The sequence below is a fragment of the Danio rerio genome, chromosome 15 (assembly GCF_052040795.2).
Source record: "Danio rerio strain M-AB ecotype USA chromosome 15, GRCz13ab, whole genome shotgun sequence".
Classification (NCBI taxonomy): Eukaryota; Metazoa; Chordata; class Actinopteri; order Cypriniformes; family Danionidae; genus Danio; species Danio rerio.
Window position 1 is genome coordinate 32,081,937 of NC_141035.1, and position 25,750 is coordinate 32,107,686.

The 25,750-nt window shown below is 33.6% G+C and overlaps 1 protein-coding gene across 6 annotated transcripts; it reads left to right on the forward strand.

The window, feature by feature from the left end:
• The first annotated feature begins 5,198 nt into the window (after positions 1-5,198).
• Positions 5,199-25,687, forward strand: gucy2f (guanylate cyclase 2F, retinal). Of its 6 annotated transcripts, none has more exons than XM_087282362.1 (21): positions 5,721-5,925; positions 6,042-6,106; positions 6,193-6,482; positions 8,694-9,474; positions 11,696-11,997; positions 13,346-13,700; positions 14,553-14,637; positions 14,735-14,831; positions 14,909-15,037; positions 15,122-15,202; positions 16,710-16,886; positions 16,969-17,125; positions 18,432-18,581; positions 18,712-18,860; positions 19,646-19,809; positions 20,091-20,283; positions 20,360-20,534; positions 21,600-21,698; positions 21,793-21,887; positions 23,673-23,758; positions 24,313-25,687. In XM_087282362.1, the coding sequence occupies exons 4-21, from the start codon at positions 8,730-8,732 to the stop codon at positions 24,395-24,397; spliced, it is 3,324 nt and encodes a 1,107-aa protein (XP_087138488.1). In that variant the 5' UTR covers positions 5,721-5,925; positions 6,042-6,106; positions 6,193-6,482; positions 8,694-8,729; the 3' UTR covers positions 24,398-25,687. The 6 variants fall into 6 exon arrangements, with proteins under 6 accessions (XP_087138490.1, XP_087138488.1, XP_087138489.1 ...); XM_087282363.1 differs by having other exon boundaries at positions 5,727-5,930; XM_087282364.1 differs by adding an exon at positions 24,022-24,116 and having other exon boundaries at positions 5,199-6,482.
• The last annotated feature ends 63 nt before the right edge of the window (positions 25,688-25,750 follow it).

Genomic DNA, 25,750 nt, shown 5'->3' on the forward strand with positions numbered 1-25,750 from the left:
GCTGGTTAATCCGCGCCCACCATCAACGTCTAGACGCAGAGCTCCAGCAGCGGCCTCTAGCGGCCACAGCAGACTGCTGCAACATCCAAACTTTTCTAAAGCGTTTCTCTATTTATTTATTTATTTATTTATTTATTTTAATTAAACACACAACTGTTATATTTTAAATAGTCCATTGCACTTTAGTCAAAGCTAGTTATGATTATATATGCTTAAAATGTCAATGAACAATCGAGGAGTAACTGTCCATAAATATTCATTTTCCGACTGTATTTGACATAAACATTTGTTTAAACACCATACTTTTGTTCTGAGGTATTCTGTCAAAGTCCAAACAAGTTATCATGATCATTACAAAATAATTTTCAGAAATATTTACAATGAAAAAAATAAAAATAAATAAAAAACAAAATAAACACAGGATGAAAGGAACAATGTGTGTGCGTCTCTCTCTGTGTGTGTGTGTGTGTGTGTGTGTGTGCGTGCGTGCGCGCGCGCGCACGCGTGAATGTTAATAAAAAGTTATTAACTATAAAATAAGTTAAGCTGCACAAAGTAGTGATTTATTATCACTCTTTAAAATGAGAACTGCCAACAACAGAATAAAACTAATCTCTGTTCATCTAGTAAATTCCCATTCCAGCCTTCAAATTACATAGAAATTACAATGCAAATATTTAATGTATTTTATTACTATTTGAACCTCAAAATAAACATATTAATCTACTTTAATTTTTATAATCTACATATTTAGGGCTCTTCAAACTTTTAGATGTTACTGATCCCCATCCTTGTTGACTAAAAATTTACATCTAAAATACTGGAAAATATTTATTATGTATATATATTTTTTACTATTTATTTGTTTGTTTTAATACACTTTTAATTGATCTTTTTTGATATAATGTTGGATTATATATTTTATTTTTATTTAAGCATATTTAGCATTAATTATTTTATTATTATTATTTTAAAATGTATTTTACGTTGTTTTTACATTTCCGTACTTATTTATTTTCTTGTAATGTTTGCTTATTTTTAAACATATTTTTATTTTACTAACTCTATTATTTAATTATATATATTGGATTTTTCTCTTGTGGGCCCCAAATTGAAACCCCCAGTTCTAATTTATCTTAAATGAGAATCCATGAAAAGAGTGCATAGTTTTTTCATCCACTAGAGGGCAGTAAATTAACACAGAAGCAATTGAAAGAGGCCCTCAATTCAATAAATAGAGAAAATCACTCATTTATTCATTCATTCATTTTCTTTTCAGCGTAGTCCCTTTATTCATCTGTGGTCGCTATAGCGGAATGAACCGCCAGCTTATCCAGCATATGTTTTACGCAGCAGATGCCCTTCCAGCTGCAACCCATCACTGGGAAATACCCTTACACTCTTATTCACACAAACAATTTAGCTTACCCAATTCACCTACAGTACAGCACGTCTTTGTACTTGTTGGAGAAACCCGAGAACACAAGGAGAACTCCACAAAGAAATGCCAACTGACCCAGCAGAGGCTCTAACCTGCAACCTCTGCTGTGAGGAGACAGTGCTACTTACTGCACCACAGCGCCGCCCCGACTCATTTATTCATTAATCTTAAATTATAATCCACATAATACAAGCCCGTAGCCAGTCTATTTAAAGGGACGGTTCTTTTTCTCAAAGTGAACCTTTATGCATTTCTTCATGGTTCAAATACAGCATTTTAGTGAAACTTTAAGCATTATTTTGTGCTGGATTAACTTATTGGATGGTTGTCATTACCACACTTTTTGATGCAACAAAAATACTTCCTACGTTTACAAAAATGTGTTTATTTATAAATGTGCATTTAAAGTAGTTATTGCAGTTTTATACGAATGTAATGAGATTAGAACTTTAGAAATGTGAAAAAATACTTTTTTTTAAATGCTAATTTATTATCATCCATCGAAAAAAAAATTGGGAATCTGTTAAACTTAAGATAAAAAATAATAAATTAAAATAAACTAAATTAACTAAATTAAAAAACTGCATCCTAAAGGCTAATAACAAACTGGCCAGCTCATTTTCTCCATCAGAATTTGTCTATTCAAATAACCAATGCCCTCTTTTATTGATTATTGTCATAATTTATGATGGCATACTATCAAAAATGGGACAAATGAGCTCATTTTGAGGGATGTAAATAATAACAATGGTCCTAACGTATTTCCTGGAGTACATTTTTAGTTTCCATACCTTTCAAGAATACAAAAAAGTTCAAATATTGCTAAATAATATTATGGCAGCCATTTTAACATTAAGATATGATTAAATCCCCTTGCTACAGGCCTGTAATAGAGCATATGTGAACTGCAATTTCAACAATGCTTAATAATGTCTAATCAGCCCATCAATATATCAATACCACAACATCCTGTAAACATTTCACAGACCATGCATTTTAATTATTTAACTTTATAGATTTATTTTACTTATTATTTTAATGGCCACAGACTGCCATAATATCATCTGTATTTCTGTATGCTGAGTTTGCATCCTCTGTTTCTGGTTGTAGGGCAGGTGTAGGTGTCAAGGTGCAACACGTAACAAGCTAAGGGGCTTATTGGATATAGGTCAGCACATCTCTCTCGCCCTCCTCTCTCGCTCTCACTCCCACCTCAAAATCTGGATAGTGACCCGAAGGCAAACACACACCCACAGGCCTTCACCCAATGCTTTAAGCTCCATCAGAAATCCCCATAGTCACTCCATCAGTCAGAAAGTCAAGTTCAAGTGTTAACAGCCACATGGTAATAAACACAGTCCCTAATGGACTCCATGGGACATTTTCAGATTTTTTGGGATTTAAAATATCTGACTTCAATTCAGCTTTTCTCAAAATTAGCAGCAATGTTAACAGCATTTCTTGTTTTGCTGTGAAAAAAACTATTTTATTTAATTATTATTATTTTGATCTCAAGAACCATTGCACTCTCTAAATTATATTAGGGAAACACTGAAATACACAAATGACTCTAAATGATAAAAAAAAAAAACATCTGTTCTTACACATGGAATGAACCGGCAACTATTCTGGCATATGTTTTATGCAGTGGATGCCCTCCTAGCTGCAACCCAATACCGGGAAGCACCCATACATTCTTGCATTCACACACACACACACACACACACACTCATACACATATGGCTCAATTTAGTTCATCCAATTCACCCATAGCGCATGTCTTTGGATTGTGAAGGAAACCAGAGCACCCGGAGGAAACTCGCACGATCACGGGGAGAACATGCAAACTTCAAAATACATTAAAAAGTACTGGATTAAATTGTACAATCAATTATTATATTAGGGCTACTGCATTGTGTTGTTTAGCCCACCGCAAATAAATGACAGAGAGTTTTTCATAAATATAAGCACATATATGACCTTATTAAATACTGATTTCTGGAAGATTTAGAGAAATACATTGTATGCTTTTTAGTCTGCTGCACTATTATAAAAATATCTATGGATATATAAATAGCTAACAAACATTTTTTATTTTACTTTCTCTTTATACATTATAGTTCAACCAACTGAAAGCTTAGCAACTGATTCAGCGCACATAGACTATTCACATGGCCTTTGGCTGAATACCGTTTGCAATAATGTCACAAGACACATCTGTGTAAAACATTTTGGTTAATTTTGTGTTAAATTTTACGACGGGACAACTGCGTGAGCACCAATTTGTCTCTGTTTTTTTTGTTTTTTTTTGTTAGGGTAAACATTGTGCTGCTGGTGTAAATGAGGTTTATCTGACGCAGGCAGATGTAGATGAACTCTAGGGATTGTCCAAGGGAGCGCCCTTCGTTAACTTTAATTATACCCTGTACACCTTGTGCAAATTCAATTGAAGCGGGCCGATCACAGCTACACCAACACAAATGCCTAATTACACTGCCTAAACGCTCATGCACCACCGTGTCTCCATGGAGAGATGGAAACAGGTGGATCTATTTTAAATGTGAACCTTTCAATTAGAATATTCATTCATTTATAATTTTTTTCACCTTAGTCCCTTCATTAGTCAGGGGTTGCCACAGCGGAATGAACCACCAAAATGAGAACATGAAAATATAGATAATTTTTAAAAAAATTTTTTATTGTTTTTGCCTCAGCTGGGTCAGTGGGCATTATCTGTGTGGAGTTTGCATGTACTCCCCATGTTCGTGTGAGTTTTCTCCGGGTGCTCTGGTTTCCCCCACAAGTCCAAAGACATGCGGTACAGGTGAAGTAGATAAGCTAAACTGTCTGTAGTGTATGTGTGTGCATGAGTGTGTATGGATGTTTCCCAGTGATGGGTTGCAGCTAGAAGGGCATCCTCTGCGTAAAACATATGCTGGATAATCAACCCTTTTATTATAAGTATACTTTTATATATAGATTATTATAAGTCCTTCACACTTTTTTCATATTAAAACATAAATATAACTGTAAAAATCTTCATTTAACTATGAAAATCAAGGTGTATGTGAGATTTATAGTTCCATTATTTCCTAAACCTTCTTGGCACATCAAGACTTTTCAACCTAATGTGAAATTTAACCACTATATTCAATGCATTTCATAAGGTGACACGGTGGCTCAGTGGTTAGCACTGCTGCTTCACAGGAAGAAGGTCGCTGGTTTGAGTTCCGGCTGGGTCAGTTGGCATTTCTGTGTGGAGTTTGCATGAAAATGAATGAATGAATAATACAATATAATGAAGATGAATTACTTAGACCCTGAACAAAACTATATCCATGTTTATATTCATAACACAATATATTGTATGAGTCAAAATTATTCCTTCATGCCAAAAAACGACTTGATTATTAAATAAAGATGACGTTTCATGAAGAAATTATATACATTTCCACTGTAAATACTGTATATTAAAACTAAATTTTTGATTAGTAATAGGAACAGTTATTTTGAAAAGCTTAATCATTCAGCTTATATATAGGATAATGTGACGCTTATATGACGCTTGTCTGAAAATAAATTCTAATTTTAGTTTAAAAACCCAACCCTAGATAGACCATTTCAATGTGGTCTTGTCATTGGCCCATGAACATTTGCTGCTTGTTGCCAAACTATTTCATAACTGTAACAACAGGTAGTTTAATCATATCTCAATGTTAAAATGGCTACCGTTACATTATTTATCAATATGTAGATTCATGGGAGCTATGGAAATTTAAAATGTAATACAGGAAATACATTTGGCCAGCAATGTTATTGTTTACATCCCTCAAAAGGATCTATAGAAACTTCATAGTTATGCTATTAATGAATAATGTTCATTCCTAAAAAAAAAAAACATGTTAAAATAGTTAAATTGGTTTGATATTTGAGCAATTTGCGGAAAAGTATGAATCCAACATCAATTTTTATAAGTCCTTTACACTTTTTTCCTATAAAACATAAAATAAATGAATATAAATGTAAAAATCTGTTTCATTTATCTATTAAAATTAAAGTGCATTTGAGATTTATAGTTGCATGATTTCATAAACCTTTTTGGCTCATCAAGACTTTTCATCCTAATGTAAAATTTATCACTTGCAATGATCATAATTCACATAAACAAAATTTTATCTTTCCTCTATTTGTCTAAAAAGTACCTAATTGCTTTCACGTTCAGCTCAGTGAGCGCAGGAGGGTCTATGGCGTTAACGCACGTCTGCAATCCTCTTATTTTGTCCCTGACCAAGTATGGATTAGATTCATCCGCGGGTCACTTTCAAAGGACTTTCATTCAATAGAGAAACATCTAGGCCTCTACATATTATAGGACATTTAATTTAATATGCATACCACTTTTTCATTGAACTTTATTTAGCTAGAATATGTAATTACTTGATTTTAAACATGTCAAGGATTTCAGAAAGTGCGATATGACAAATGTAAGGTAACTTTAACCCTTATTGAGAACTCTTAATTAGTTATACTGCTAAATTTATAACAGTGTTAATGGAAAAATGTATTTAATTATAAAACTGTTTATGTTTATTTTTATTAGAAAATGTATTTAATTGTTTTGAAACTCATCAAGGATTTCAGATGCTGTGATATAAGAAATTGAAGGTAACTTTAACCCATATTGACATCAGCTACGGGGTTATACTGGAATATTTTTAACAGTGAATCTGGAAAATGTTACGGAGTGTTAGGTGTGAATAGTGAAGGTGCAGAAGGATTGATGACTGCAGGCATTAAGCAGATCTCCAGGGTGCTGAAGTTGAATCTCTCAGCGACACCGACGAGCCTCATCAAACTCTTGTTTGTGAGCTGAGATCTACGCATATTTATTTATGCCCACGGAACAACTGACATGACAAAACCATCGGTAAAGATGAGCCTGTGATTTAAAGGATTTTATTCAACCTTATGAAAGGAAATACTGGAGGAAAACTTTGTGGACATGTTTTGATGCATGCATCACGGGGCCCATGTAATAATGGTAAGTTAATTGTTTTTATTATGTTTGATGTCGCATTTTTTTTCCATGCGGGAAATGTACAGTGCTCAGCATATATAAGTACACCCCTCACAAATCTTTTGAATTCATATTTTAATGAAAAGCCATACAAATTTGTGTATATACATTAGATTAGTCAGCACTGAAGCCAAATCTTCATCTTATCTAGCAAAATTACTTACAATAATGGCCTAAAAACTAGTACACCAAAATTTATATGTAGTAAAAAATATTAAATACAAATTTTTAAAAAGAGGAAAAATCAAGAGAAGAAAAAAGTGATACATTTAGTTGAAATTTTGTAGGTTGTAATTTTTTTGCAATACTTTGCTTAAATTTAATTCTATTATTTTTCAGTTTGAAAATGTAAAATTGTAAAAATGTTTGGTGACTAAAATATTATATGTTTAATATTTTATTTGTTTAATAAATCTGTTTTGTTTAAATGCACAAAAATACATTGCCAATATTCACTGAAAAATTGATAAAAATATTCTTATATTTATTTATTTATTTATTTATTTATTTATGGAACCTGCTCTGCCAAGCAGTAGATTAGCAAAGCATTAATGCAAGCTATATGACGAATAATATGAGTGATTGTTTTTCATTTTTTCAAAAACATTTTCCAATCAGAATTTAGTGACACTTACTGTAAAAATGTGTGGAAAAAAATAGTATAATAGATAGTTTCAGTTTATTGTGATATTTTATTCAAAGGGTTATGCAAAACTGCATTTATATAATGTGAAATAATTAGTGATTTAATATTATAAATAAGACATTTGAAATTGTTGAAATTGAATTGAGGAAGTTTTGTTTATCACTATTTATGCAACGGTTTAGTTATGTCATAATAATCTTACATTAGTACATATTCAAGTACCATGCTGATAACATTACTAATGTGTAGAACAATATAGCATGCATTATTATGTTACTAATACTGTCGTTTTATAACATTGCTAAGTCTAACAGATTGTTTTGGTACATTGCTAGCATGTTACTGCCATAATATTTGTGCATTGCTAGCATGATTTCACTCACTGCTAATATGTTTTAGCATGTTGCTAGGCTATTGTTAGTATGCTTTAACACACCACACTGCAAGCATAGTTACAAGTGTTTTTGCAAGCTGTTAAGAAATCACTATATTTTAGTAATCTACATGTCTTGCATGTAACACATTGTTGTTAGCATGTTAGTAATATTAATTGACATGTTGCAAGCAAGTTTAACTAAAGGTTACAATGCTAGCTAACATGCTTCTGGAATTTAGAGCATGTAACTAATAACAAATTTTACATTTTGGCTAACATGGCTTAGCACACTGATAAATTGTTATAGTGTTAATGTGTTTCTTTCGAGTTGTAGCATGTTGCTATCATTTGGATAATCTTTTAGAACATTTTTGCATATTGTAACATGTTGTAGCATAAGTGCCATGCTGATAACATTAATAATGTGTAGAACAATGCGAGCATGCATTAACACTTATAAATAACACTGTCATTTTATAACATTGCTAAGTCTAACAGATTATTTTAGCACATTGACAGCCTGTTACATTCATAATATTTGTACATTGCTACCATGATTTAACACATTTTAGCATGTTTCTAGGATGTTGTTTGAATGATTTAGCTTACTGTTAGCATAGTTAAGAGTGTTTGTTGCAAGCTGTTAATAAATCACTATTATGTTTTTGTAGTCTACGTGTCTTTCATGTAGCACATTGTTATTAGCATGGTAGTAACAATAATTAACATGTCACAAGCAAAATTTACTGAAGATTAGAATGCTAGCTAACATGTTTCTGGAATTTGAAGCATGTTTCTATTAACATGTTTTAGCATGTGTACTGCCTTCACGTGTTAACAGAATTATCATAATTACAAATTTCCCAGTTGGAAATTAGCATGGATTAGCATGTTGGTTGCATGTTTCTACCATGGATAACATTGTAAGCATGAATTAGCATGTTGTAGGATCAATAAGCTTGTTGGTAACATGTTGCAAACATGACTTAACAATCTGTAACTTAGTATTTGAATTGTTTGTATTGTATCAAAAACTATACAACCTAGCTGCATATCCCAGCCAGTATCATTGGATTTCAGGCCTCGTAAATGATATTAAAGTGAAGATTGAAGATTGATTGAAGACTGAAGTTGCTAATCTGTTGTCTTCTAGGTGTCTGTCTCTCATAACGGCTTCTAAAGGAGGACAATGCGTCATATTCACCTCCCATTCGGAGGTGCTTTATGGCAGTTCTCCAGTTACCCTTGCTGCCCTGTCCTGAGGAGCAGACGCAGCCTCTCAACGCTGCCATTCTATAGCATTACACTATGGATTATTCTCGGCGTGCTGACGTTTCCACGCTGTGTCCAGTGTCTCGTTTTCAAAGTAGGAATCATAGGCCCATGGAACTGTGACCCTAATTACGCAAAATCGCTTCCCGCCATTGCATCCCGATTGGCTGTCGGTCGCATCAACAATGATTTTAGCTTAGATCTGGGCTGTACGATGGACTTCGTCATCCTTCAGGAGGCCTGTGAGACGTCTAAAGCCCTGACCTCATTTGTTCAGTATGAAAACGTGGCCGATGCATTTGTAGGCCCCACTAATCCAGGATACTGCAATGCAGCAGCACTAATGAGCAAGAATTGGGACAAGTCTCTATTTTCGTGGGCATGTGTTAACCATGAGTTAGACCGTGTTCAGGGTTACCCGACATTTGCTCGGACATTACCATCCCCATTACGGGTGCTTTTTAACGTTCTGAAGTTTTTCAGATGGGCCAACATTGGGATAGTGTCTTCTAATGAGGATATATGGATTGACACAGCGGCTAAATTGGCGAGTGCTCTCAGAAACCGGGGCCTTCCTGTTGGCATCGTCACGTCCATGGGGAATAATGACACCATGCTGGAGAACACACTGATGAGCATCAAGAACGCAGGGGACATCAAAGGTGCAGTGTTCTGAATGCATAGATTTGCAGTGTCTGCATTAAAACATTAATTTAATGTGCTGGGGTAAACAGGAGTAGTTGTTACACAGTAGTTGTTTTTTTAATTCTGATAATTATTTCTCAGTACTTTTCTCAGATAATTTTTAGATCAATCAAACTCAAGAAAAAAAAGTTTACAAAGAAAACAAAAAGAATGTTACTGTTGTTCTTTTAGTGATATACTAGAAATATACTGGACTGTTATATATTATTACAGTCTTTTAATATATAATTGTTTGATTCATATCAAACTTTCAATAGAAAATTTATTAGTAAGTACATTAATTATAATATATGCACTGCTCATATTACACTTTTGTTTTTTATATATAAATCAATTATATATTTCTATATACAATTGTATATTTCTATCTATCTATCTATCTATCTATCTATCTATCTATCTATCTATCTATCTATCTATCTATCTATCTATCTATCTATCTATCTATCTATCTATCTATCTATCTATCTGTCATAGTTCTGTTATTCCATTTATCCATCTTTTAATCCATCCATACATCTATCTATTTATCTATCAATCCATCCATTCACCCATCCTTTCATCCTTTCATCCAAATAGTTTTGGTTTAGAATTTTTCTGCAGAAATGCTTTATTGATATGTATTATTGATTATAATGGTAAATGAAATGTGTTTGTGTTTGAATATTATTTAGTTTAAAATAAATCAATCAAATCAAACTACTAAGTGTTTTAAAAATATTCTTAAAAATGCAAACGAGGCATTGTTTAATGGAATAATTGTTTAATGAGTTTATTTGCATACATTTCTTCCACAAAACTCTGAAAAATAAACAAAGACAGATTCAAAATACTTATTCTATTTTTATCACTACTTAACACAGGAAACACTCGTGAACAGTTAGAAAAAATATTGAATTTCTTTGTAGGATATAACGTATATTTTACGTATTAAAATATCAGCCATAATATGTATAAAAATATCACTCAAAAAATCCTTTAGAATATATTTATTTCAATTCAAGTTTATTTGTATAGTACTTTCCACAATAATAATTATTCCAAACCTACAGATGAAGACCTAATTATTAGCCCCCTATTGATTTTTTTTTTTTATATTTCATAAATGATGTTTAACAGAGCAAGGCAATTTTCACAGAAAGTCTTATTTGTTTTATTTCGGCTAGAATAAAAGCATTTTACATTTTTTAAAAGTCATTTAAGGTCAAAATTATTAGCCCCTTTAAGCGATATTTTTTTCTGATAGTCTACAGAGCAAAGCACCGTTACACAATAACGAAGAAAACAAAATGAAACAATATTATGTTACTGTTATTTTAGTGATATACTAGAAATATACTGGACTGTTATATATTATTACAATCTTTTAATATATAATTATCTATCTATCTATCTATCTATCTATCTATCTATCTATCTATCTATCTATCTATCTATCTATCTATCTATCTATCTATCTGTCTGTCTGTCTGTCTGTCTGTCTGTCTGTCTGTCTGTCTGTCTGTCTGTCTGTCTGTCTGTCGTAGTTCTGTTAAGCCATTTATCCATTCCATTTAGCCCTACATATCTATCCATCTATCTATCGTAGTCCTCTTATTCCACTTATCCATCTTTTCATCCATTCATACATCTATCTATTTATCTATCAATCCATCCATTCACCCATCATTCCATCTGTTGTAGTTCTGTTATTCCATCCATCCATCCATCTATCCATCCATCCATCTGTAAATTACACTGTAATTATCTAAATACATAGACTAGACTTGACTTGAACAATGCTTGAGGTATTGTTCACATTAAAGTTAAAATGTTTAAACTGAACTAGATGGTTTTTTTTTTAAAACCAACATAACCACAGCTAGAAAAAATATATAATTCGGTTGTAGACTTCTGATTACTGCAGTACAGCCCATGTGACGACTATACTGTTGCCCTCTATCAGCTACTGTATGTTTAAACATATGAAAGTTTTCTTCATCTCTCATGCCTTTCACTTCTTTTGCTTATGGTCAAACTATACTTTTCTGATTATGATCCTTTAAATTCGAATAATACATCTTTATTTTGACTTTGATTGATTTATTTAATTTAATTTGTTACAGTTTGTACAACTTAGACTGTATATTGTCTAACATTCATTACTACGAATCAACTGATTTTTCCTGTGTGTTTCAGTCATCATTATGTGCATGCACTCAGTGCTCATTGGCGGAGAGCAACAAGCCACTTTCCTGACGAAGGCCTATGACATGGGTCTGGCGAGCGGTCGATATGTGTTCATACCATATGACACGCTCCTGTACAGCCTGCCCTACATCAACATCACATACTACCCTCTGCAGAACAACAGCAAACTGAGCAAAGCCTACGACGCGGTGCTCACTATTACTCTAGACTCAGATATCATGACATTCAATGAAGCCTTCAATGCGGCCAAACAACTCGGAGAACTGATGGTGACACAGGAGCCAGAGCAGGTGCAAACTCTGACATGTGTGAAGCTCATTTATGTGTACAGTTGTATAAAACATTGCACAAAACATAAAACACAAAGTGTGTAAAGCATTAAACATTGCGTTAAAGGGATAGTTCATTTTGTTATCGTTTACTCACCTTTTACTTCTTTCTTCTGTCTAAATGTAAAAGAAGATATTTTAAAGAAAGTTGAAAACCATAGGCTTCCACAGTATTTTTTATTTTTTTTTATGGAGGTCAATAGGAAGTTACATGTTTTCAGCTTTCTTCAGAATATCTGCTTTTGTGATCAGCAGACGAAAGAAACTCATACAGGTTTGGAGGGACTTGAGGGTGAGTACATAGTGAGTACATTTGATTTTATTTGGGTGAACTATCCCTTTAAAGCAAGACACTGCAGGTGAATAAGGGAAAAAAAATACTAGTATGTTTCAGCATGCCTTCCCAGTTGATTAACTAATTCGATCCAGTGGAAAAAAAATTGTTTTGGTTTAGAATTTTTCTGCAGAAATGCTTTGTTGATATGTATGATTGATTATAATGATAAATGAAATGTATTTGTGTTTGGATATTATTTAGTTTGAAATAAATCAATCAAATCAATCTACTAAGTTTTTTAAAATATTCTTAAAAATGCAAACGAGGCATTGTTTAATAAAATAATTGTTTAATGAGTTTATTTGCATACATTTCTTGCACAAAAATCTGAACAATGAACAAAGACAGGTTCAAAATACTTATTCCTTTTTATCACTACCTAACACAGAAAAAGCTCGTGAACAGTTTGAAAAATGTATTTTGTAGGATATAACGTATATATTACGTATTAAAATATCAGCCATAATATGTATAAAAATATCACTCAGAAAATCCTTCAGAATATATTTATTTCAATTCAAGTTTATTTGTATAGTTCTTTCTACAATAATTATTATTCAAAACCTACAGACGAAGTCATAATTATTAGCCCCCTATTGATTTTTTTTTTCTTTTTTAAGTATTTCATAAATTATGTTATAAATTTTCACAGTACGTCTCATAATATTTTTTCTTCTGGTGAGAGTCTTATTTGTTTTATTTTGGCTAGAATAAAAGATGTTTAGTTCAGTGAAGTTTGGTGTATGTGAAGCAATGGTTGCTGCAGTGGAAATTTAGTTATGAGAAAAACTTCTTTTGAGTTTGAGTTGTATATTGCATTTGAAGTCTGCAGACACAAATTGATAAAGTGCGACAAAAACCAACTTATAAAAACATAATTTGGATGTTTTCTCTACATTTCACTGAAAACAAGCATTGACAAATGCATGCTAATACAGTGTCTAGCCTAAAAAACATTCTGTTCCCTTTCAGGTCTCTCCGCTCTTTGGTACAATCTACAACAGTTTGTACCTCCTCGCCAAGTCCATGCACAACGCCAGAAGAGCCGGTCGCTGGTTGTCCGGGACCAATCTGGCCTATTTCACCAGGAACATTACATTCACTGGCTTCAACCAGGATATCCAAACAGATGAGCAGGGAAACGGCCAGACCAACTATGTGATTCTGGACACTGAGGCCTGGGGCACTCAGCTGTATCGCTGCTTTCTGGTGGACATGACCTCAGATTTGGTGCTGTTTGCTGGCAGGTTCATTCATTTCCCTGGAGAGTCGCCTCCTCCTTCAGACTCCAGGTGCTGGTTTGAGGACAATGCCATCTGCACTGGAGGTACAACAAAAAATACCACACAATTTCTAGATTTTGTGTTCTGTAAGAAATAGACATTTGATTTTTAATGGCGTCATTGTTTTTTGCTTGAAAGTAATTTGTGTTGCTTTCAACTACTGTACATGTAAATTGTGGTTTCAGTGGCAGCAGTGTTCAAGCCTTATGTTTTATTACACTTAATATTTGTGGTACAACTTTTTATTTTTTACTTTAATTAGATAGTCAAATAAAAAAAATTGATTCATTAATTAATTCAATTTATTTTGTATTATTTTAATGTATGATTATTCAAAGCATAATCATTTAAGAAATAATTAAAATGAATAGTTAACAGTAATTAGCATATACCATACATAATTTGTGCTATGTATATGGATTGTAAAAAGTTAAATTGGCATTTTTGTGTTTAATTACATCAATATTAAACATTATTAATTTTAATAATATTTAATAATATTTTTATAAGAATATCACATTGCTGTTTTATAAAATTTATATATTCATTCTTTACATTTATACTTTGATCAATATTTATATAATAAGAATAATTATTATAATGATCTAGTATTCAAAGTATAAACCTTAAAATAATTAAATTATATTAAATTAGAACTTATATATAAGGTTTGTAGAAAGGAAAATTGGTATTTTTCTTTAATGAATCAACAATATTGTACATTATTCTTATACTTATTACTATTATTATTATTATTATTATTATTATAAATAATAGCAACAAATATGACATTACTTCTTTGTAGGATCACTGTTAACCAAAGCATATCATTTTATATATATTTTGTTATGTATATGCTATGTGTTTGTCTGTTAATCTCTCCTTTTCTTTTGTAGGTGTGGATATCATATACGTCATCATAGCATTTGTGATAGTTTTGATTATAGTTCTTGGTTCTATTGGCCTATCTCTTTTCATAAGGTAGTTTTACTGTGGTTTTGATAACACTCTATTATTTGTTACCTTTAATAAATAAATAGAACTACAAGTTGTGCTTGATCTTGTCTGTTTTTTGCAGGAGGCGAATCCAGCAAATCCAACTGATTAAAGGGCCCAACAGAATACTGCTAACACTGGAGGACCTGACCTTCATCAACCCACAGCTCAGCAAGAGAGTATGTGCCAAATCACCAGCTGCTTTCTTAAAGTATTTGAAAATCTTCCTCTACATTTAATATGTATTTTGTTACAGAAAATCACCCTTGAGGATCTTAGCGACTCTAAAAGTTACATAGAAGAGAAAAGCACAGGGGATCGATCGCGCTCTGTAAACAGTATGGCAACTGCAACACATGAAACGTCTAATGTAGCTGTTTATGAGGTAACCTTTCATGGCTTTTTTTCTTTTTGTTTGATTTGTGTCTGTTCACACTGACACAAATATTAATAATTTTGATGTTTACAGGGTGACTGGGTTTGGCTGAAAAAGTTTACAGAGGGGCATTTCAAGGAGGTCAAGCAGAGCACTACTAAGATTTTTACCAAGGTATTTGCTTGTAAAGTTTAACTTTGTTACTATAGTACTCAGCGTAAACGAGTACATCTCTCACAGATCTCTATTTAAAATGAATATTATTCAATTGGATGCTTGGCAATAATATATTTCTGAATATATATTAGATTAGTCAGTACCAAAGTCAAAACTGGAACTAATCTAACAAAAACTTAAGATCATAGTCCAAAATTTTGCACACTCAAGTTATTATGTTGGGGAAACTATTAAATACATTTTTAATATACAGGAAACATCAATAGAAACATAAAAAAGTATTACATTTTGTTGATATTTTGTAGATTTTGTAATTGTTTTGAGATAAGTTTTTTTTACTTATAACTTTGTAAATAAATGTTTTGTAATAACTTTTTTTATAAATAACTTTTTCAAAATAAATTATTTTTAATAAATTATTTTTTTTTAATAATGTCTTTCTATTTCTAAAGATGTCTTATTTTAATGAATATAGCTGTTTAATAAAACTGTTTTGCTTGAATCAGGGGTTTCTAAACTCATTCCTGGAGGGCAGATGTCCTGCTTAGTTTAGCTCCAACTTGCTTCAGCACACCTGCAAGGAAGTTTCTAGTATGGGGTGGCTAAACTTGGTCCTGGAGGGGGTTGCAGGACCAAGTGTGGACACCCCTGGCTTAAATGCACCAAAATTTTTGCCTACATTCACTAAAAAATGGATAAAAAATATTAATTTTCAAAAGTGGGTGTACTCATTAATGCTGAACACTGTAATTGAATTCACACTTGACAGGTCTGTTTTGACAAAAATGAATACTGGTGTGATTGCTTTACAGCAGTTAATTTGAATAGGTGTGAACGCTGATATCCGAACTTTGGTACACACCAAACAAACAAAAACTGTTGATAACATATCATTGCGCTTTTTAAGCAAACTCTGCTGAAATATGAATGCATAACAGGTCAAAGACGTAACAAGAGACGGGGCCATTAAAAGGACAGAATAGTCAAGCATTCTTGTTTTTTCTTTTCAAATAAGCAACCTTGGCCATCATTACCCATTATTCAATGCACACTATTAAAAATAGAGGTACTTAATTGGTATGGATGGCCTTTGTCATTCATGCAACACTTTTATTTAATAAAAAAGTTCTTTATAGTAGAAAACATTTGATGAAATAATTAATAAAATGTTCTTTGTAAACAATTGTGAGGATTTGCTAATTTTCTCCAGATACTTCATTTCATGCTTCTGGAAATTCTGGTGCTGTTTTGGATGTTCTAAAAGTTTGGTTGCAAAATGTGCATCATAAAAACAAAATTTTATCCATTAATAATTTTTCATCTTTACATTCAGTCTGTATGAACTTGACAGCATGAACACTAAGTGAACCATGACCAAACATATCATTTTCTTTTGAACCAAATACACCAAGAGAACCACCAGCTACAAGTGTGAACACACCCTTCCAGATTGCCGTGGGTTTGTTGTTTGAGTGACAGTTCCTATCATATGTATAATTCCCAGATGAAGGACCTGCGGAATGAAAATGTCAATCCATTTCTGGGGTTCTTCACCGACTGTGAGATGTTTGCCATTGTCACTGAGCACTGCTCTCGGGGGAGTCTGCATGACCTCCTTCGCAATGATGATGTCAAACTGGACTGGATGTTTAAATCCTCCTTGGTGCTGGATCTCATCAAGGTACTTTGTGATGAATCTCCAGATCATCTGCACAATGTCTGTCTTTGACTCCACTTGACGGTTTTTGGTCCCCATTCAACAGGGCATGAAATATCTTCACCACAGGGAGTTTCCTCATGGGCGTCTGAAGTCTCGTAATTGTGTTGTAGATGGACGTTTTGTCTTAAAGATCACTGATTATGGTTACAATGAGATTCTTGAGACCCAGAAAGCACCAAAGGAGACACTGCCACCAGAGGGTAAGAGTTTATGTTGGATAAAATAGATTTATTTAATGCAAATCTCACTTTTATTGTAAGAATATGTTTACGTAATTTTAAGTTAAATCCTTTTATTATATGGTTGCCTAAAATGTTAACTTTTAAAAAGATGTTTTAAAGGGAATTTTTTAAACAATAATACAGTTATTGAATTGTATGAAATACTAAAGAGTAATTCTAAAACGTGACATCATGGACATTTGTATTAACTGTTCTGGCTATTGACCTTATTCTGCAATGCGGAAGTGGACTCGTGTTGCCATTGTTTTACAATGTTTGATTCAGTTGCGGGGACACGGTGGCTCATTGGTTAGCACTGTTGTCTCTCAATAAGAAGGTTACTGGTTTGAGTTCTGGCTGGTTCAGTTGGCATTTCTGTGTGGAGTTTGCATGTTCTCCTCGTGTTCATGTGTGTTTCCTCTGGGTGCTCCATTTTCCCCCACAGTCCAAAAACATGCGCTATAGGTGAATTGAATAAACTAAATTGGCTGTAGTGTATGAGTGAGAATAAGTGTGTATGGGTGTTTTCCAGTACTGGGTTGCGGCGGCAAGGGCATCCGCTGTGTAAAACATATGCTGGATAAGTTGGCCCTTCATTCCGCTGTGGCAACCCCTGATGAATAAAGGGACTAAGGCGAGGGAAAATCAATGAATGAATGATTCAGTTGCCTATGGGAGAAATGACTAGGAATAATAAATGTCAGAAAACAGTCAAACTCTACAAACAAGTGTTTAAAAATAACAGAAAAAAGAATATATATATATATATATATATATATATATATATATATATATATATATATATATATATATATATATATATATATATATATATATATATATATATATATATATATACTTGTTTGTAGAGTTTGACTGTTTTCTGACATCTACTGTAACAACCAGTGGAAGTGAATGAGACCGGAAGTCTCGAACCAAAAAGATTAGATTGGCTGTGCCCGCTCATACGAGACAAATAAAGTCAATATGCAAGCATGAGGACATGCTAATTAAAACAAGAATTCCAATTCCATTATTGGCTAAACAGAATCGTAAATATAAGTCTTTTTTCCTACAATTTTACATTCCAAACTACTGGTCTAGCATGTATTATACATCTTTTTTGTCATTAATGTGGATTTGTGTGAATGGGCAACATTTCGGCAATACCGTCATCTTTATGTAAGCTTTTTAAAATGCAAAGGAAACACATTTTAGGGCTTTTTAAAATGTTAACATACCCAAATGCTATTGAAAAAACATAGGTAAATTTCTTGTCTCTCAGATCTATTCTGGACAGCTCCTGAACATCTCAGGGATCCTGAAAGTCCACGGAAAGGAACTTATAAAGGAGATGTGTACAGCTTTGCGATTATACTTCAAGAAGTTGTTGTCAGAGGAGCACCGTATTGCATGCTCGGCCTGTCCCCTGAAGGTTGGTTGTTAATAAATTGTTGTTCATACTGTTATAGTTATTTTAAGCAGAGATTAACAGTAACTAGGCAGGAATTATAAGTGAAACTTGACATATATTTTTATAGCAAAGATACTTATTGTATCCACAGAGATAATAAGAAAGGTGAAGAAACCTCCACCTATGTGCCGACCCACTGTAGCTCCAGATCAAGCTCCACTGGAGTGCATCCAGTTGATGAAGCAGTGCTGGAGTGAACAGCCTGATAGAAGGCCTCCTTTTGATCAGATTTTTGATCAGGTGAGCTCTGAGAAGGTTTAAGACAGAGAACTTGTAAGATGATTAGAATATAATGGCAGACATTTTATATAGTGATTTTAAAAATAAATTATTGCTTTTATCTATTAGATTTCATTATTAAGTACTGGATTTCGATTCAAAATTTTTTCACATACAATAGTTGTTTACTATGTGTAACATTATACATTTTATATTAATGTGCAATTATTAAAACTTTTTACAAATATGTTTATTCAGAAAGGTTGGATTAAATTAACAAAAGACAATAAAGACATTTAAGATGTTACAAAAAGTTATTTTGTAAATGTTGTTCTGACAAAAAAAAATTCAGCAGAAAAAGCATTTTCAACATTGATGATATTAGTTTATAATTATTGCACAAAAATCTCCATGTTAGGATGAATTCTGAAAGATTTTCTTACACTCAAAATAATGTTGCTGCTTGTTTAAACTGCTTATTTAAAACAAACTGAAACAACATTTTGATTTTTTTAATTCAAATTATACTTAAAATTGTAAAAACTATTATAGATATTAAGTTAACTTGATCGATTTGCATTGGGACGACCTGTTTCCAAACCTGTATGATTTTTTTTTCTTCTGCTGTACATGTAAAAAATTACAACAGTAGCCAACAGTATGCTAATCAGTATTCTTCAAAATATCTTCTTTTGTGTTGAACAGAAGAAAGAAACAAGAAATTAATGACACAATTTTCATTTTGGGTAAATTACAAAGCTTTTTTTATTATAAGTGGTAACCTTTTCTAACGTCCTTTTTTTCAGTTCAAGCTCATCAACAAGGGCAAAAAGACCAACATTATCGACTCCATGTTGCGCATGCTGGAGCAGTACTCATCCAACCTAGAAGACCTGATCAGAGAAAGAACAGAGGAGCTGGAGGTGGAGAAACAAAGGACAGAGAAGCTTCTGTCTGAGATGCTTCCTCCGTGAGTAAATACTATCATACACCTACGCCAGTGATCACCAAACTTGTTCCTGTAGGGCCGGTGTCCTGCAGATTTTCGCTCCAACCCTAATCAAACAGGCTGAACAAGCTAATCAAGGTCTTACAAGGAATACTTGAAACACCCAGGCAGGTGTGTTGAGGCAAGTTGGAGCTAAACCCTGCAGGAACACCGGCCCTCCTGGACCAGGATTGGTGACCCCTGACCTACGCTCTTCTCAAAGTAAGCCATGCTCCTGTATAAATCTCAATCTTCATTTACAGCTCTGTGGCAGAAGCTCTGAAAACCGGTGCCTCCGTGGAGCCAGAGTACTTCGATCAAGTCACCATCTACTTCAGTGACATCGTAGGCTTCACCACCATCTCATCTCTCAGTGATCCAATAGAGGTTGTAGACCTGCTCAATGACCTCTACAGCCTATTTGACGCTGTACTGGGCAGCCATGATGTCTACAAGGTGAGCTTGAGTGTCTGAAAACCAACATTATGAAACAGATTTCCAAGAAAAGCCATTAAACTTTTTTTTTTCACAGGTCGAAACCATTGGAGATGCCTATATGGTGGCCTCTGGGCTGCCAAAGAAGAACGGCAACAAGCACGCAGCCGAGATCGCCAACATGTCGCTGAACATTCTCAGCTCCGTGGGCTCCTTCAAAATGCGGCACATGCCTGAAGTTCCGGTCAGGATACGGATCGGCATTCACTCAGGTTAGTCTATTAATCCGGTTAGGGTTGATGTTATGAAAAACTGATTGATTGTAAATGCTCATGTAATCATCATGCATTAAAATTTAATGTCACTCTGCTGTAGTTTTATCACTCATAGGTCTATTTTGGTCAGTTATTGAGATGTGTTTTCATGGTCACAATTGGTTAAAGCTAAATAAAAGTGTAACCTAAGGGTTGCTAGGTCTAAGAAAATATTCTAGCCCAATGACAGCTCACAACCCCCCCAAAAGGAATGAAAAGTAGCACATTTTTGTGTACAATTTGAGTCAAATGTACTAAATCATCAAGTCTAAGGTACTAAATCAAACAACAGTACTAAGTAACTTTCTCATATGTCTGCGCATTTGATGTTGTGATTCTTTTACTCTCTCACTTGAAGCTGTATTTGCGTTGCCAGATATACATTCCATGATCAATGCCCAGTGGTGTGAAGTAACAAATTAAAAATACTTAAATTACTGTAATTGAGTAGTTTTCTTCAGGAATTTTACTTAACTAAGTAGCTTTTCAAATGTGTACTTTAACTTTCACTTCAGTCATTTTTAGTGCTGTATCGGTATATCGACATAGGACCTATATATATATATATATATATATATATATATATATATATATAGTGCTTTTAAAGCCTTTAGTTGACTTTACCATAAAAAAATGAGTAAACTAAAAATTTTGTCAGCATTTACTTACCCTTTGCTTCTACCAAACTTGTTTGAGTTTCTTTCTTCTTTTGCACACAGGAAAGATATTTTGAAGAAAGCTGAAAACCTGTAACCATTGACCTCCATAGTATTAGTTTTTTTTACTATGGAAGTCAATGTTTACCATTTTTAGCTTTTTTAATGTTCAACAGAATAAAGATACTCATAAAGGTTTGGAGCAACATTTTCATGAATACATTTTCATATTTGGATGAACTAATTATGTGCAGAATTATAAAATGTGCATAATTTTAAAAAATCAAGTTAATGAATTTACTCTCTTTGTTAAGTACAGTATTGAATTGCTCTTTACCGTATCTTATCCTGTTTGTTCTCTATCCAGGGCCGTGTGTTGCTGGAGTCGTGGGTCTAACTATGCCTAGATACTGCCTTTTTGGAGACACAGTCAACACCGCCTCTCGTATGGAATCTACAGGGTTGCGTATGTTCCATTTAGATTTCTTTTTTACAGATGTGATATGGAAACATTGTGTGCTGTATTTGGATACTCTGTTAACAAACATTATTTCCTTCAGCTTACAGAATTCATGTGAACATTAGTACAGTGCAAATTCTCCGCTCACTGAATGATGGCTACAAAATAGATGTTCGTGGAAAGACTGAGCTGAAGGTACTAACACAAATGTTTTCTTTTACAGATTATAACTAGCAAAATAAAATTTGAACAGGCATTGAAAGTTTGGGGTCAGTTTAATTTGATTTTTAATTGTTTTAATTCGGCAAGTAGGCATTAAGTTTATAAAAAAGATTCATTAAGATTTGTTCAAATTTGTCGGTGCCAATAGACTAGTGGTTAAGTGCTTTGACAATACATTCTATCTGCTCCCAAAACTTTCCTGTCTGTCCTGCATTATCCTATCCTAATTAAAGACAGAAAACCCTAAAATATTGTCATATTCTATCGTAAATGAATTCTGAATGCTAATTACTAAAATTAATAATAATAAATATATTTTTGAACACTAAATCTACGTATTAGAAAGATTTCCAAGGAGTCATTGTGACACTTGGAGCTTGGTAAACCCTTAAAGCTGCTGAAAATTCAGCTTTTCCAGTAAAGGAGATTTAATAAGCAAAGAAAAATTACTGTTATGTAAGGTTAAACACAGTTATGGGGCAACTGTCTGTGAATATAACCAGCTTCTGATGGTAAAAAATCACTAATTTTATTTTTTAAAATCACACTTGATAAAAACACTGCAGAAACACTTTGATTGACATTATATCTTTGTACCTGTCGGGCCAATTAGTGACGACCTCTGCCTCATTCGTTTTTCAATCTGCCACTATGGTTTTGTGTTTAATAGACGTCCAATAGACATCTAACGGTAGACAGATTGACTAAAACAAGGCTAAACTTGGGCTGTCATTCATTCATTTATTTCTTTTCGGTTTAGTCTCTTTATTAATCAGGGCTCGCCACAGCGGGATGAACCACCAACTTATCCAGCTTGTTTTATGCAATGGATGCCCTTCTAGCTGCAACCCAACACTGGAAAACACCCACACACACTCATTCACACACATACACTATGGCCAATTTATCTTATTCAATTCACCTATAGCACATGTCTTTGGACTGTGGGGAAAACTGGAGCACCCGGAGGAAACCCACATGAACACAGAGAGAACATGCAAACTCACAGAGATGACAACTGACCCAGCCAGGACTCGAACCAGCGACCTTCTTGCTGTAAGGCTGTGATTTAGCTACGCACTGCGCCATCATGACGCTTGGGCTGTCAGTGAAAATCTAATAGACGTCTAAGAATAGCCCAAAACTAGACTAGTCTTCAAATAGACAGATTAGACAGACTTTATATGTGAGGTCATTCATTTCTTTTTATTTGATGACTAGTCTAGCTTTGGCCTTTTCTTAGACGTCTATTAGATTTTCACTGATAGCCCAAATTTAGCCAAGACGACTATGTTTAGACGTCTATTAGACATCTATTAGACATCTTTTAAAATGAAAAATGCTTGCTGGGAAGGTATTTGTAGCTCCGCCCTCTTTTGAAAAGTACAATCTCATTTAAATTTAAAGCAACAGTCACCAAAACGCCACAATTAGGATCAAAGGGGTCATTTCAAAGTGTTTTAAAACATTATTTGGGTGGTATTTTGAGCAACTCACATACACACTCTAGGGACATCAGAGACTTAATTTACATCTTGTAAAATGAAGCTTAATAGGTCCCCTTTAAATTGTTTTATTTTTTCAAATATATTCAAATAGAAAGGAGTTATTTTAATGGGATTTGGGATTTGATCATATAAATGTAGCCTTGATGCGCAAAAGAGGTTTCTTTAAAAACATTTTGAACAGTAGCGTATGCACTTAAATACTGTAAGTACTTGTTTATCGTTTAATTAATGTGTTATTAACTGTTTATAGGGGAAAGGCATTGAAGAAACATACTGGCTTGTTGGGAAAGCTAATTTTACTAAGCCTTTGCCAAATCCACCAGAGATCAAACCAGGGTAAGATTTTAATATTATTTTAACATAATTTTTTACATGTATTTAATTTTTTTTATTGCTAAAGTTTTAAATGAATGAACGAAATATGTGAACTAGTATGGTCTTTTGATTCAATTGGAGTATCTTACTCACTTGCACCATTTATTAATGTACAAATATAAAAAAACACATTGTACTTTAAATAAATGTGTGCTATTAAATCTCTCTGTATATGAATGAATGGGATACTATTTATGGATTGGAAAATTGGATTTATGCCTCAGGGAAGACAACCATGGTTTGAAACCTGAGGACATTGAGGCTTACAAGAGAAGGAAAGCTGAGAAAAAGGCATGATCTCGTAGCCAAATGCAAGGAGGTAGTACCTTGCATGCTGTTGTGTATTTGTCATGTGGTCAGAGTGACTTTCGGTGGGGTTGTGTCGTGTTGGTGTTCACTGTGGCTTTGCAAAAACTGCTTGTTTATTAGTGTGTGTTGTGTATTTTTTTGTTGTTGTGAAATGTGGTACTTACCAATGTCCTAAAATGAATCTCATTCATAACTTTGTCTTTTAGAGATAACTGGCAAGACATGATGACGGAGGAGATCAAGTCATTATTTCGCAAGGCCAACAGACCAGTGGACAAGCACAAAATCTAACAATTTTCAAAAAACCCAAGGAATGAAGTTAGAACTGACAAATAAGGAAAGACACACGGCAAGCTGCATGGGAAAGACACAAAGGGCAACACAAGCATGTGTGTTTCACTGCAGCTTACAAAGACTACTTTAATAGGATTAATAGTCGTCTGTCTAATCCGACTCTGCACAGCGCAGCAGAAACAACAGCGCTAATGAAATGGCAGGTAGTCAGTGAAAGTGTATTGCTTTCCAATGTTTAACGCTGTCATACTTTCTCAGTTTTGGCCACAGAGTGGCTGTGTGTGCATCCCATACCAAAGGTGAGCTCATGTTTGGGATTTTTTAGAGTTTGCCACATATTTGTTACTCACGGTGGAGCTTTCATTGATTTTCTTTGATATTCTCTAACTAAAAAACAATGTAGTGACATAATCAGATTTGGCAAAAGCTTATTGGATATCTGTTTCAAAGACCAAATGTGATATTCTAGAGATGTTTAAATGTAAAAGCCAAATTGCGAGAGGTTGGTTGATAGCAAGCAATTACAAATGTAAGGCTGCTGTGTGTTGTCTCTGGACTGGTGATGAGTATGACTGTGTTTATGCTGAGTAAGAAGTTGCTGAAGAGATATTACACAGTGGAATGCAATAATTCTGTGAATTCTGTTCATGTATGCAAACACGTTTATTTATACTATGCAGAAAACTTCATATTAGTTGCCATACATTTAGAAAACTGGAGCGTAATTGACGTCTGACTGCTTTTAAATGGCATTAAATCAGACTAATCGGTTTAATAAAGGGTCTTATCTCTCTCTGATGAAACACATGTGCTTGTAATGGATAGAAAATGAAATGTTTAAGTTGCTGTGCAGTTTAAGTTGTATTAAACATTTAGGCTGGGTTTGTCTGAGAGGGATTGACTGCCTTACACAAGCTGTTTCAAATCACAAATGGCATTTTCTGTTCTTCTAAACTCTCAGGCACAGCCTGAGTGGTGTTTTTAATGATCATATTTCTGAATTTTTTCTTCATTTTCTGTTTGTCAATGCTTTTGGCCAGTCAGATCTCAACAGGCGGATGTCTCTCTGTGATAGTTCAGTTTTGCACTCCTAGCATTTTACATTGCATGTTAAACATGTAAATAAGTACTGTACAATATAAAGATACATCCAGAGTCTATAATTGTTACATTTTATTAACAACTGTATGGATAGCTGCTAGTTTCCAAACGCTCAATTTCATGCTAACAAAAGATACATGTTCTGATGCTGTGTACATACAATAACATGCTAACCAGTCAAACCAATTCTTTTTGTCCTTTTTTTGTCTCTTTATACATTAAGCAATCTTTTTCATAATAATGATTATT

Coding starts and splice junctions, on each gene's coding strand:
- gucy2f (XM_087282362.1), top strand. CDS start 8,730: ATGCGTCATATTCACCTCCCATTCGGAGGTGCTTTATGGCAGTTCTCC. Junction 15,038..15,121: donor CTAATGTAGCTGTTTATGAG/GTAACCTTTCAT, acceptor TGATGTTTACAG/GGTGACTGGGTTTGGCTGAA. Junction 15,203..16,709: donor CTACTAAGATTTTTACCAAG/GTATTTGCTTGT, acceptor TATAATTCCCAG/ATGAAGGACCTGCGGAATGA.